Source organism: Protomyctophum bolini, assembly GCF_963924005.1.
Source record: "Protomyctophum bolini genome assembly, chromosome: 5".
NCBI lineage: Eukaryota > Metazoa > Chordata > Actinopteri > Myctophiformes > Myctophidae > Protomyctophum > Protomyctophum bolini.
In genome coordinates this window covers 19651742-19665830 of record NC_137866.1, presented here as the reverse complement: position 1 = coordinate 19665830, position 14089 = coordinate 19651742, and the positions used below count along the sequence as shown (strand labels likewise).

Here is a 14089-nt window from a genome sequence, read left to right as displayed (position 1 = left end):
TATTGGGGGTGGGGAGGGGATCGCGAGACATGATCAAAGCATTTTGTTGAGAACCCCTGCAGTACAGTTTACACGGATGTGATTTTTAAAATGTATTTTGATCAGTGCTAACCACTCCCACGTGTGGCTTTGTGTGTGGAATTTGTACAGTACTTTAGAGTAAACAGTTTTTTTGTAATGTTTTTTTTTTGTGGCTTTCGCCTTTATTTTATATTTTTTTTATGGAGGGACAGACAGTAGGCTGACAGGAAATGGGGAGAGAGATGGGGGGAAGACATGCAGTTAAGGCCGTCGGGATCGGGAGTCGAACCCGCGGCACACTGCCAGGCTGGATTACCAGCCAAGGTGTCTGGACCGCTGAGCCGTGGCCCAGGCCGGAGTAAACTGTATCAGTTTACATATATCAATATCATAAGTACTACAGGCAATTGTCTGATGTCAAAACCAGCATTTTGAACCCCTTGTTCTTGAACTCTAGTCTGGATGGCTGGCTGGCCCACATGTTGATGTGGGTGAGTGCGCTAGCTGTGCTCGAGGTGGAAAGCTAACGTTGTTAGCTCTCTTGTCACTGCAACGATTGTTAATATTTTTTGTCTCTGAGCCCATATAAAGCAGTTCCCTTAATCCACAATGGATCCCGATCGCAAGTAGATCTAGGACATCTTGTAGCGAGGACATGAGGGACGTTGTGTGGGGTGGTCCGCGGCATGAAGTGTGAAGCGCAAGGACGTGCTCCAAAGACTGGAGGGTTGATTGTAGCACCCAGCCTTGACCTGGCCCACAACAGTCCTGCCAATCAGGCTCAACCCTATTGGCAAGACAGGTTGTGTGTCGGTCTGGCGAGTGGCAGACTGGGGTTTAATCCCTGCTCCTGCACGTCACTACAAATGCATCATTATGGTCAACCATAGGACACATTCGTGAGCAGGGACGTGCAGAGTGTTAGAGAGGCAGGGGCTGAAATCCTCTGAAAAGAGGGCACTTTTGGACAAAAATAGCGAAAATAGCAAATCAGTTGAGAGCTTCTAGATCAGCTATTTTCAGGGCGCATCCCAGCACTCTTTAGCTAGAGATCCATGTAAGACATGGATTTCTAAAAATATTTGATCATCGCAAAATACTGTGTTCAAGTTCAGGAGACTTCATGACAAAAAAAAAAGCAATTAACCTGAATGCTGCCTTCAGGTATGGTATGGAAGGGAGAGGAGGGCATTTGCATATATTTCACCATCAGTAAAATGTTGCATTCGTGGTCTGGAAAAGGCAGACGGGTAAAATGGCAGGGGCTGAAGCCCCCTTTGATGTCTATGTGTGCACGTGCCTGGTCGTGATCATAGGCACGAGATGATCCCTGGGGTCGACGGTTCGAATCCCGGCTCCTCCTGTCCACATGTCGAAGTGTCTTTGGGCAAGACACTGAACCCTACATTGTCTCCAATGAGTCGGTTGGTGTGAGCTTGCCACCATTGGTGTGTGAATGTGGGAAGTGAGGACGCTGGCGTCGACTGTTTGACGCTTCACCTCCCAATGTATGAATGAATGAACCATTGTAAAGTGCTATAAAAGAACTATAAAAATGCAATTCATCGTTCTGTCTGGTAGGGCCAGCAGACTGAAGACACTTGCTGCCCATTGACTGCTTTCTCCTGCACCCACTCCGCTTGTCTTATGCGGCCAGAGGCAGTCTCTGGTGGCTCATAGTATGGGGTATGGGCTTAGCCTGTTTTGCTTCTTACAGTATCGTGGAGTGTCCATGGGCCATTGAATAAAATTGAATTGAATTGAATTGAATTGAAATCAGTCCTTACATAAAAGCCTGCAGAGCGAACTCCTCCTGGGCAAGAATGAGTGCACAGATGAAGATAATAGATCATATAAATGCTACTTTAGTTGTGTCGACCCGAATTTATTCATTGAAAAATCTCCTTCCCCCTCTTCCCCCTCTTGGACTTTTATATCCCACGATTTTGCAACCCATTTTTTCACCCAGTGTCAATTATCTAATGTAATCATGGGCGCTACACTTCCTCTGCCAACCTGGGGAGACAGCGGACTGGCCTCATGCTTCATTTCACCTGACAGGTGAGAGTTTCCCCGGCCGGATGTAGCGCGTGGAAGGAACACGTTATTCCGACCAGTTCCTTTCTCCTCCATCAGGCGTCCCGACTGTCCAGGGGGAGATAGTTTAGAGACCAGGATTACTGCATGTTTTTTGTGAGGGTACCTACCCTAGGGGACACGAGAAAGGCCCTTTCACCCACCCCGCCTCGGGTATGGGCACTGATGACGTGGAGGAGAGAACACGCTCCCAGCGCCCACAGCATCCCCCAGCAGGAATCAAACCCAGGACCTTCTAGCTGTGCGGCGACAGCACTACCGACTGTGCCACCGTGCCCCTGAATGGTCGTTTTTAAGAGGTTGTGCATTATGTGCAGGTTGTACGGAGGGCCGTTCAGTGACTTTGACGACAGAAAGTAGCTCGTAATGTGTACAGTGGATTCTTATGTAAGCTTTGCAGATTGAAAGAGCTAATTCAAGCTTGCCCTACAGCTGCAATGTTTGTGAGTTTAACATCGTTTAATACAAGCAGATTGACAATTCGATTTGGATCAATGGGCTGTCAATGGAGGGTATTGCAACTCTAGATTCATCCCATTATTTAAAAAGAATGTGGCTAAAGCAACTAGTAAGGGACAATATTTGCTCCACCTTGAAAGGCAAATCATAAAAGTAAGAATGTTATGATTATTCTAAGGATTGCATCAAAACATGGAAATACGTTTAAGGAAAATCCCTAAGAAAAACATGAAATACAGTTCAATACAAAGAGGATTTTAAACCCAAGTAAGCATATGACTTATTTGCAGGCACCTGTTGTTCCTTTAGAGCGGTAGTGAGGATTATTTTTTTCTTTAACAAATCAAAGGAGTTGTTTTTCTTTACAAATCAAATTGTCCAAAAGTATATAAAAACATGGATTTTTTTGTTTAAAATTAACTAAGCTTTCCAATCAAGATCATAAAGACCCATCATGAAAAGTAGCTAAACTTTTGTAGGCATAACGTATCACTGTCAGCCCAAAACTTGATCAATCTAAAAACTACAAATCCCAGTCAGACTCTACAAACTCGTCACACAACAAACGAGAGAGAGAGAAATAACGCAGCTGGTTTGGAGAGAGGAGAGGTGGATGCTTTTCAGGACTGGAGAGAGAGAGAGAGAGAGAGGGAGGGAGAGAAGAGAACGAGTCGAGGCTTTTCTCCCGCATGTAAATGGGGGTCAACAACCCGTGGTACTGTAGAAGTGAGAAATAAAAGAACGAACATGGTGAAAGACCAGGAGGTTGAGCGGATCGCCAAAAAACTTGACAAAATGGTGCAGAAGAAGAACACGGTGAGTGGATTTGGTCAGTGTGTTATTTTACAAACGTCCCAAAAACAGTCAGGTAAGCATGCAGCAGCATGAGTCAGTCCTCTGCTGTGTACTAGAGAGATTTCTAGAAAACAGCGTGGTGGTGTGTTGTTGTGTTTGTACCTGTTCATGGTCTGGAGATTCTCTGGACTACCGATGTTTATGCTGTGTCGGCGAAACGCATTCGTATACGTATTTCACATCAAATAACGTCGAGTCATAATTATTAGTAGCCTACATTTGATTTGCGCTGGCGTTCTCCCCTGTTAACTCAGTCGCCAGGAAGTAAGCACTCACTGGCTGGGGAGATTGATTTGCTTGCCGCACCTTTTATCAATTACCTCGTCAGTCACCTCCTTGAGTTTAAGCTTTGGCATTTATAGCATATTGATAAAATGTGTGCCGGATTATCATACATGAAACACGATGTTTGCGCACAGCTTTTTGTTGTTGACATAATTACTTTAGTATTAGTGCTGTTATGTACGAGAGGGAGTAGTATTATTCTCTCTCTCTCTCTCTCTCTCTCTCTCTCTCTGTGTGTTTGGGGGGATTAGGGGTGCAGCAAAAATGATTGTTTGACAAATGCTGTGAAAACAGTTGGGCCTCAGTCAATGGAAATATTTTTGCATCTCCATTAGTCTCTTTTCTCACCATACTACTAAAGTTGATTTAATTACCATACCACAGGAAAAGAAAATGTTAGAAAAAAGCAACGCATTAGAGCTATGGATCAGAGCTAGAAAAAAAGTATAGAGACATTGTTAAGGGAAGGCCAACAGTGCTGTGTGCAATTAGCCTACTTAGACAAATCTTTCTGGGAATAATTAATATAATAGGAAAGACCTTCCATAGAGTTAATGAATGACCCCTATGGCAGTGGTTCCAAAGTGGGGTCCGGGGACCCCCAGGGGTCCTTCAGGGAGTTCCAGGGGGGACCCAGCTAAATGATAATTTGTAACCAAATGGACCCTTATGGGTCTGTAACTCAGAGAGCGTACAAATGGAACCAAATGGACCCTAATGGCATGTCTTTTCAAATGGGGGTCCGCAGGATAATTAGTGTCAATTTGAGGGTCATTGACATGAAAAAGTTTGGAACCAGTGCCCTATGGCCCTAGTATCATATCAATGATCCCGACACATCGGTTGGTTGATCGGAGATGATGGGTGGGTGGTGGTGGCTGACTGGCAGTTGATAAAAAATAATCTAATAATCAAATTTATTAGCATAATAAATATGCTAATAAAAAACAACTTGGCCACAGAGTCGCCACTCTTAGAGTCGCTCACGTGTCTGAGCAAATGGGCATTGTGTATATTAAATTCCCATTGACAATGGAGAATTTTACGTCAGTGTCTGAGCAAATAGGCATACAGTACTGTCTATTTTATGTCATGATGATGTATGATAAAAGCGCCCTCACTTCACACGGGTGTGATTTTATTTTATTCTAGCTGCACGGTGCACGCCTCGCCTATAGGATCCTGGGAACATGGAATGACCTTGTTAGAAGAAACCCTGAAATGGCCAACATTCAACTGGTTTCAAAGAGCAGTTAAATGTCTTATTCTAATCATCTATTTATTTCACCCACCTCCATGAGTCATCAGTAGGTAGAGACACAGCTCAAGGGCACTTCAGACTGTAGCTGCAGCAGAAACTGACCCTGCTGGTTCTCTCCTCTCTTCTTCAATTCAAAATCTAATGGCATCATAACAGGGAAGATAGTAAGATACCACTAAGTTGCAAAGCAGTACAGTTACATCAATTACAGAAATATTTTCGCATTAAATTCCCCTCCCCCTTGGATCAGTTTACAGTGCCAGTGCCCCTTTCGCTCTGAGATACACTGTCCTACATCGTCTCATGTTCTTGGAAGTGTAGTTGCTACAGTATATGTTTTGTGTTTGTGTATTCAGTTTGTGTCTGTTTATTTGTCCAGGACGGTGCCATTGACCTACTGAGAGAGTTGAAGAACACCAAGATGTCACTAGAGACACTGCAGGTACAGTTTGACACCACCCATCTCTGTCCTCAATACAGAACATTCAGCACACCAACAACAACAAGATTATGATTTAAGCACCGTGGCCTTTTACGCTCTGTCCATAACTGTAATCCTGGATTCCCAGAAGCTGGAATACCAGTATCCTGTTCCGATTCAGTTTCCCATCGCTTCTTATGATTGGCTCGGCAGCAGATTTAAACCGGAAACAAACGTAAAGGTGGCTCAGGTTCAAATCTGCTGCCAAGCAAATCAAACCAAGCTAATACAATTTCCTTGCTGAAAAACAGCAGCCAGCTACAAATCACCACTTTACATTGGAGATGTCTGGCAAAGTGTTATTGTGCTATAAGAATCTGAAACATATTTTCTGTATGTTACTGTATGTGTCTCTAAACAATGACTTATTACATTCAAAAGCATTAAAATAGAAGACATAGAAGACGTATACCCTTCAAGCTTTTTATTTTTATTTTTCTATCTCGTCTACAAATTCAATCACAAACAATTACTAGGGTTGAGTGAGATGGTTGGCAGCCGGAATGTAGACGGCACCCGGGTAAGCAGTTTGGGTTAGCGCCCCAGCCTGTGTTCGCCATGAGGAGGACGCCCAAAAAACCCCACGTGAGGCCTTTAGGAGGGCCATTCAAGCCGCAAGTGGAGCCTGCGGCACCACTGTTACCTTGCCGGTGGAGCCTGCGGAATCCACCACTGTCTGGTGCTGGGAATCTGGTGCAACGCACAGGTCCTGCAGGTGACCCTGGTGAGAGCAGGAGAGGACCTGGTGAGACGTGAATAAAATGTTATTTTGTCCAATCTGTATGGTAGAGTATATAGTAGAGTTTAATGCAATATTACTTATAAAGGTTGGGGACGTTTGACACAATCCTGTTTCTGGTTTGACCTGAGCTCAGCTTGACCACGAGACCCATGTTCAAATCTGGGGTAGAACAGGAAAGTGGCATAATGCAGCTTTCACTTGAGAAACACAGGCTATGGAATGGTTGTAGGTGGAGATGTCCACATGTTTTCTTGCCCCCTATCCGATTCCGGTCATTTGATTGAGTGTCTGCCGATTTCCCGGTCCTATATTTATATTTTCATTGAACACTTATGCAATATCACGATTCACAATAGTACAATATGCCAAATCAGTCAATGTAGTCTAATATCATGATATGGATATAATATTGATACTAGCCCATTCTGGGCGAGAACCCCTTTTGGTGTCTTACCCCCTCAGGCCGGGAACCCGTATTTGGGTTCTGTACAGTATGTACAGTATTCAAAAATGTAAAAATGTTGATGCTGCTATATAAATATTTGAAGTTTTTCAGAAAACTTAGGTCAGGCTTTAGAAGGCGTTTTTAGAATCGGCCTTAGGCCTAAATGGGCTTGGGATGTCCTGATCACGTTTTTTTTTGCTCCCGATCCGATTCTGATCATTTGAAAATGAAGTGATCGGCCCCGATTTCCGATCACGTGATCGAATTGGGACAACCCTAGTTGCAGGTATGATTAACAGAAGGCCAGTGCCAGTTAATCATACCGTATCACATCATCTTTCCATGTGCTTGCTCTGTTGTTGCACAGTATTCTCACCCCCCATGTTGTCCTCTCTGTCTGTTTTTCTTGTCAGTCCACTCGGGTGGGGATGTCCGTGAACGCTGTCAGGAAGCACAGCTCAGAGGAGGAGGTTCAGACCCTGGCCAAGGCCCTCATCAAGTCCTGGAAAAAACTATTGGGTAGGATTGTGTGTGTGTGTGTGTGTGTGTGTGTGTGCATCACCACTATTTATACTATTATGATACTGAATGTCCCCACAGGAGTTTAAAGTCCAAAAAGGTCCTTTTGAGAAACATTTCACATCTGGTGTGTGATCTCCAACAGATCATTGACTGATGAGGATGCACCTGGCATTGAATGTTGGTCATTAATATCTAGCACCTTCTAAATAAAAAGGCATTGGATATAGTGTGTGATGATGATCCAGTGCTTCTTTCCTTTTATACCAACATCAGATGGTTCAGAGGAGAAGGAGAAGGAGAAGAAGAAGGAGGGATCTCCTGTGAGGAGGTCGTCCACATCCAAGGACGCTGGCAGTGAGAAGAGGTCGGTCTCCCCACTGTCCCTCAGTGATGATGTCACTGCACGGACAGAATGATTCAGCACATCTGTTAGTTTGGTTAACCTTACGTCTTTTGAGATCTCACGTTGTACAGTGAAACAAAAAAAACGTTGGTTCACAAATTCACAATGTAATGCAAACTAAAGTGTAATTGAGACACTTCCACACAATATACTACCATAAAACACAGTACACAGAGTACAATACTCAGTGTTAAAGGAATGTGTCCAACTGTTAATTGCACACTGAGGCTAATTAATATATAATTGTATAATGTATGTGTATACTATATAACTTATACAGTATACCTTTTCGTGGTCAAATCAACACATTCGAAAACATTTGAAAAAATGACTGTCAAATCCACTATGACAGCAATTTCGTAGTGAGTTTTGTTTTAAATCTGTGTTTTTTCCCCCTGTGAATAAAACAGACTTGTGTGCCCCTATGTACAGGGGCGTATTACTCTTGAAAGTGTACGAATGTAACCAAATGAACACATTTTACAGTGCATTCAGATGTAAGCTGACCGTACAAAGTTAACATGCAGTATCTCCGTTCTCCTCTTCAGCAGTAAGAAGCAGGGGGACCCCCCTCTTACACCCACCTCACCCACCTCCCCTACTTGCACCCCCCGCTTCACCACCTTCCCACCCACCCCAGTCACTACAGACAGCGTCCGCACCAAATGTCGAGATCTACTGGTCACTGCACTACAAACCGACGGTGAGAAGATGGATGAATGTATCACTGTTCTACAGATACAGATGGGTAGTCCCATCTGTTACCTCCCCTTCCACTGTAGCTCCTACAGATTTCTATGGTTTCAACGCTGTGGTTAAATGTAACGACTCGTTTGCTTGAAACAACCTTTTAATGTATTATTCTTAGATTTTTTTTGACAGCCTGCGCCGACGGGGCTAATAGCCGGGGAGACGGACAGACATCATTGATCATACTAAATGATATAGTGTGTGTGCACATGTGTGTTTCTGCATTGTCATCATGTGACGCATGATCTGTATGTGTGCTTTTCAGGTGACCATAAGAACATTGGTGCCGACTGTGAGCATTTGGCTTCTCAGATTGAAGACTATATCCTTGATAATGAATCATGGCTCATTTTGTCTGGGAGGTTGTATGCACCCACTCGGGTGTAGTGTTCATTTACGTGTGTGTGGATACAATACCACCATGAAAATTAACTTCATAGTGTTATAATGTTACAATAGCTTAGTTAATAGTTAACCTAACATTTCACTCCTGTATACCAGGTTAATGGGGAAGTACCAAAGTGAAATAAATAAAAGTGATTTAGGTGACAATTACAACTTCTGTATTTTTTTTATATCCATCATTAACCACTTATTTAACCCATTTTAAGCGGGAACCCCTTTTGGTGGTTACATACATTGTTATAATTTAGCTGTTGAAAAATAGCAGCTCTATAAGCTCATAGCGCGCCACCGAGTTGAAAAAGCATTAAAATGTGTTTGAAATCGTTCAGAAAACATTTAATTTTCGACGTCAAGCCTAAATGGGTTAAAAAAGTATACTGGAGTTGCCAATGAGTGACTCTGTACTAGGCCTCATTCTTTTTTCCATATAAGATAACTATCGGGGGGGGGGGGGGAGCTTGTAGATTTGGTATTTTCAGAGAATGTTAGCCCCAGAATAGGAATAATTTTGTAAGCTATTTCTTGACCCTAACGACACGCATACATTGCGGTGTATATTGGTCCTTGACTCGCTGTGGTCCACTGATCTTCCAGGCGTTTAAGTCCACAGACGGGAAATATAAAGCTCGCTTGAGGAGTCGGATCTCCAACCTGAAAGACCAGAAGAATCCAGATCTGAGACGAAATGTCCTGTGTGGAAACATCACGCCTGAACGCATTGCTAACATGACTGCTGAGGTACCATACTCTGTGTGTGTCTGCATGTACAAACATGTACAAATACTAGCAGACTATGAACAAATGTGCACTGTGTGTGTGTGTGTGTGTGTGTGTGTGTGTGTGTGTGTAGGAGATGGCCAGTGCAGAGTTGAAGCAGATGAGAGAGACGCTGACTAAAGAATCCATCAGAGAACATCAGCTGTCCAAAGAAGGAGGAACAGAGACAGACATGTTTATCTGCGGCAAGTGCAAGGGAAAGGCCTGTACATACACACAGGTACTTATACTGTAAATGGTGCATTTATATAGTGCCTTTATCCAAGGCGCATTACATTCACCTGTGCATTACATTCACCCATTCACACACACAATCACGCACTGATGACAGAGGAAACCATGCAAGGCACCAATCGGGAGCAATTAAGGGTTTAGTGTCTTGCTCAAGAATACTTCGACTAACTCTGGGGGAGCCCAGGTTCAAACTGGCAACCTTGCGCCGGCCACTCTACCCCTGAGCCACCGCCCTATACTGTACACACACACATATAGGGACATTCATGGCCCAAGAACTGTCAAGAGTTTTAAACTGTCAACCAAAACCATTCAACGACCAACAGATCAACAATCGTGTGTGTGTGTGTGTGTGTGTGTGTGTGTGTGTGTGTGTGTGTGTGTGTGTGTGTGTGTGGAATTTAAGGTGCAGACACGCAGTGCTGATGAGCCTATGACCACCTATGTACTGTGCAATGGATGTGGAAACCGATGGAAGGTAAAACATACACACACACACTTGTATGCACTATAGATTAGATGCACATTCCTACAAAGTATACTACTTGGCACCATATGTATGCGACATTCTACATTTTGACCCTGTACACAATACAATACTGCTAAACATAAGACTGGAAAACTGAATTGGACTTTCTGGCACAGTCATTCATTGGTTCATATCTCAAGCTCCTCAGAACTATTTTTCTCCATTGGCAACTATGCATCAAATGAAAAGCCATGACATACTATGTCATAGTCATTCATTTGGAGTTCCATAATAAGGAGTTAACTAAGGTCAAATACTTTGACCTCACCTGTAACTTTTACAAGGTCCCAATAGACCAAATTATATAAAACACTTACTGTAATTGTGCAGATGACACTCAAATTTAAATAGCTCTTGTGCTCACTGACTGGGGGTGTTGGTGCCATGATGTTACCACTAGATGGCAGCAGACAATCAAGTTTGGCATCCTGCTCCCTATGCCTTTTTCCTCTCAGTTGGAAAACAACAGCCAAACAGAGTACTTAAATGGATCATTGGTTTCTACCTCCCCCCTCTACCCACGTCTGCCTCTTCTCCTCATCTCTTCCCTTTGATTACATCTCTACAACCTCATTGCCCCCTTCCCCTCACCTCTCATTCTCATACTCTGCTCAATTTACATCTCTCTCTCTCTCTCTCTCTCTCTCTCTCTCTCTCTAGTGGTTCTGTGAGTGCTACCCTTATTTAGCAGTAGTTGGCTGTGCTCTAGGTCAAGGTGAATGGGACTCATCTGAGGAATTACTGCTTTGTAGGAAGTTTGTTGTGTTGTATAAGCACTTGGCACTGAGCCCATCGCTGAAACTCCTAAACTCTGTGGGAAACAAAGTTTTTCCTATTTCCACCTGCATGTTGCTGACATGCTTAAATGCAGACACAACCAGCCTCCCATATCTACATCACCGGCATGTGGCTAACATGCTTGAACCACTTACGTGCAGTCACTATTTTGGGCATGTTGCATAAATGTTACATAATTTGCAACAATTTTCTAAAATTGCCCCAAAAAATGTTGATCTACACAATGTGGATGCTATGAATAGTGAGCTTGTAGATGTACTACTTGCACTATTTGTTGTACGACAAAGTACATAGAGTAGGGATTTAAGTGGTGAATGTAGACCGCCAAGACCAGCTTCCCTGTTTTTACATCGCATCAAAAATATTTACAAGCAACCAACAGTCGAGTTCAAATGTCAAGTTCTCTGTCTCCTGAGACCTGCTTTCATGTCTATTCTGCCAAACATTTTTTTTTACAATTGTCTGTAACTTGTCCCATAACAAGATGTGTTTCTGCTGTAGAATGTAGCAATGTTGACCAACTGGGGAGTGTCTTGGAAGTAAATTTTTGGGAACAATAACTTGTATTGTCTTTAAATGTTTGATCTTTAAAGTATAACTTATTTCTTTGTATTCCCCTCCTCTCTCTAGTTCTGTTGAAGAAAGGTGTGGATATCACTCGCATCATGAGACAACTTGACTTTAGTTGAATTTTCTTTCAGTTAAACCTTTTACTTTAGTTCCGTTTTATTTTGTATATTTTTATACACATAATCATGAGTTTGTAATATATTTGGAGCCAGTTGTGTGCTATAATATAACCTATATATAACTTTTTTGTACAATGCACTTAATTCTTAACTCATCTTGTTTCATTCATTCTGTACCAGTATTGCCGCTGGTACATAAAATCTTTGGAACTTCCATTTTGCTGTGTTTACTTTTGAATGTAACTCTAAAATGTCTTTATTTACGGAGAGGACATGAAGGTCTTGAGCTATTGAAAATGGTTCAAACTGCGTAACTATGTAAATAAATAAAAAATAATGCATCAATAACTAATTCAGCTTGTTTATTTTTTATGCACTGTAGTGTGTTCTAATGATTTGGAGGTTACTGTATTCCATGTTAGATGTAGAGCTGTTTCTCATTCATGGAAAAATTACAGGATTAGGTAAAGACAAGTTCACTTACACACAGACGGCATACGCACACACTTTATCCGCATACAGAAATTATGTACACATGCACACAAAGGGTGACTGACGTATATTATGACCAACTCGTACAGGCACATGCACAGTTCCTTTGTAAACAGTTGAGATAGAAGGCTGTTAAGGGTCAGGTTGTATTACGTTGCCTCACACAGCAGTAGGTATTGTGCTTTTAAGGACCTGACTAGCATTTCTAGCACATGTCGGTCTGGCTTAGCCAGACAATCAGAGAGAGAACTGCCTTGTCTGACATCTTAAAAGCTAAAATGGTTGAAATAATGTGGAAATAGAAACGACTCAGAACAAAGGCATTATTTCATGTTGGATTGGTTTTCATAACATTGGGTGTAGGTTTGTTACTGGGTGTAACGATACATTTAACAGCGATATGATGCGTATCAAGATACATGAATGATATTGGTTCATTCTGGCGATACAATTCAATGATTTGAAATGTGATTCGGTGTGCAGCAAAGCACAAGTATTCACTACATCAGTGATACTCAAGCCCGCGGACCATTATGACTGGCCCACCAATGAAAATCTAAAAAAAAAGAAAAAAAAATCTGGAAAATGAAATAAAAATAAATAAATCTGAATGAAGTTATCTTTAATTACATTATTATAAGTAATACTATTAGAGTTGTACTATTACTCGAACGAAAATAAAAGCTGGGGGGGGGGGGGGAGATGCAATGCAAATGAAAGACATATACTGTGTATCCCTATTCCCTGACATAATTTTATAGCTAAACGGACCGAATTCTATTTTATTTGAATGATGAAACCCAGCTGCCATTAATAGTTGGAAATGGAAATGGAAATTGCGGAAATTGTAATTGCGGAAATGGTGGAAATGGAAATTGCGGAAATTGCGGAAATGGAAATTGCGGAAATGGTAATTGCGGAAATTGCGGAAATGGAAATTGCGGAAATGGTAATTGCGGAAATGGTGGAAATGGAAATTGCGGAAATTGCGGAAATGGTAATTGCGGAAATTGCGGAAATTGCTCTTCACTTATACGTAGCTATCTATTTTCAGGTAGATTGTTTTATTTTACTCAGTCAGCCATATCACTACTCATTTGTTTTCATGAAAAAGGTCATAGCTGGGTAATTATTTTCAGGCAAATTGTGTTTATTGTATTTTATTTTACTCAGCCATAACAATTTATTTTCTGTTAACCAACTTGCTGGCTGGCAGGCAGGCAGACAGCTACTCATAGACAGGCAGACAGCTACTCACAGGTAAATCTATTTGAGTATCCCTGCACTACATTAAAATCCAGTTAAGCATTCTGAGCTCACCCTCACATCTCTGCACATCCCCTGCTATGCTGTGGTGTGTAACATAACGGGTGTTTGTGCGCACAAACACAAGAGACGAGGCAGCCAATCAGGACAGGTGACTACGGCAGCCAATTAAATGATAAGTTGCCACTACCAACCTGATAGATTGTAGACCAGCCTGCTTCACAGTAACTGAATGAACTGGCCGTTTATATAGCTGGCCACTAATGAGAAGTGAACACAGGTGAGATTGGGGAGTGAGTGACAGCAGGTGGCCAGGAGGAGGGTTGCTGTCTAGGATGACTTTTTTCTACAGTGACTGTATAGTATTCTGTATGTAAATACCAATCATCAGTAGATACGTACATACAGTACCTATTGGCGAATAGTGACAAACCCCTTACAGAATGCACTGGAGTCTATGGGCATAATTGTCACTATTTCAACTTACATGAACCATGAACGGCGCTGTTTTCTACCCCCTCAATGGGGAAACTCTCAATAGAAGGCTCTGGGTAGCCCTAAATGGAAAAGTCATGGAA

General features: G+C 42.3%; 1 protein-coding gene across 2 annotated transcripts; it reads left to right on the top strand.

Annotated features, from left to right (window-relative positions):
- Window positions 1-3187: 3187 nt before the first annotated feature.
- On the top strand, window positions 3188-12101 carry tcea2 (transcription elongation factor A (SII), 2). Of its 2 annotated transcripts, none has more exons than XM_080763266.1 (10): window positions 3188-3393; window positions 5358-5420; window positions 7060-7165; window positions 7442-7532; window positions 8123-8274; window positions 8587-8643; window positions 9310-9464; window positions 9577-9723; window positions 10144-10215; window positions 11695-12101. In XM_080763266.1, the coding sequence occupies exons 1-10, from the start codon at window positions 3325-3327 to the stop codon at window positions 11701-11703; spliced, it is 921 nt and encodes a 306-aa protein (XP_080619392.1). In that variant the 5' UTR covers window positions 3188-3324; the 3' UTR covers window positions 11704-12101. The 2 variants fall into 2 exon arrangements, with proteins under 2 accessions (XP_080619392.1, XP_080619391.1); XM_080763265.1 differs by having other exon boundaries at window positions 8120-8274.
- The last annotated feature ends 1988 nt before the right edge of the window (window positions 12102-14089 follow it).

Coding starts and splice junctions, on each gene's coding strand:
- tcea2 (XM_080763265.1), top strand. CDS start 3,325: ATGGTGAAAGACCAGGAGGTTGAGCGGATCGCCAAAAAACTTGACAAA. Junction 5,421..7,059: donor TGTCACTAGAGACACTGCAG/GTACAGTTTGAC, acceptor TTTTCTTGTCAG/TCCACTCGGGTGGGGATGTC. Junction 7,533..8,119: donor GACGCTGGCAGTGAGAAGAG/GTCGGTCTCCCC, acceptor TCTCCTCTTCAG/CAGTAAGAAGCAGGGGGACC.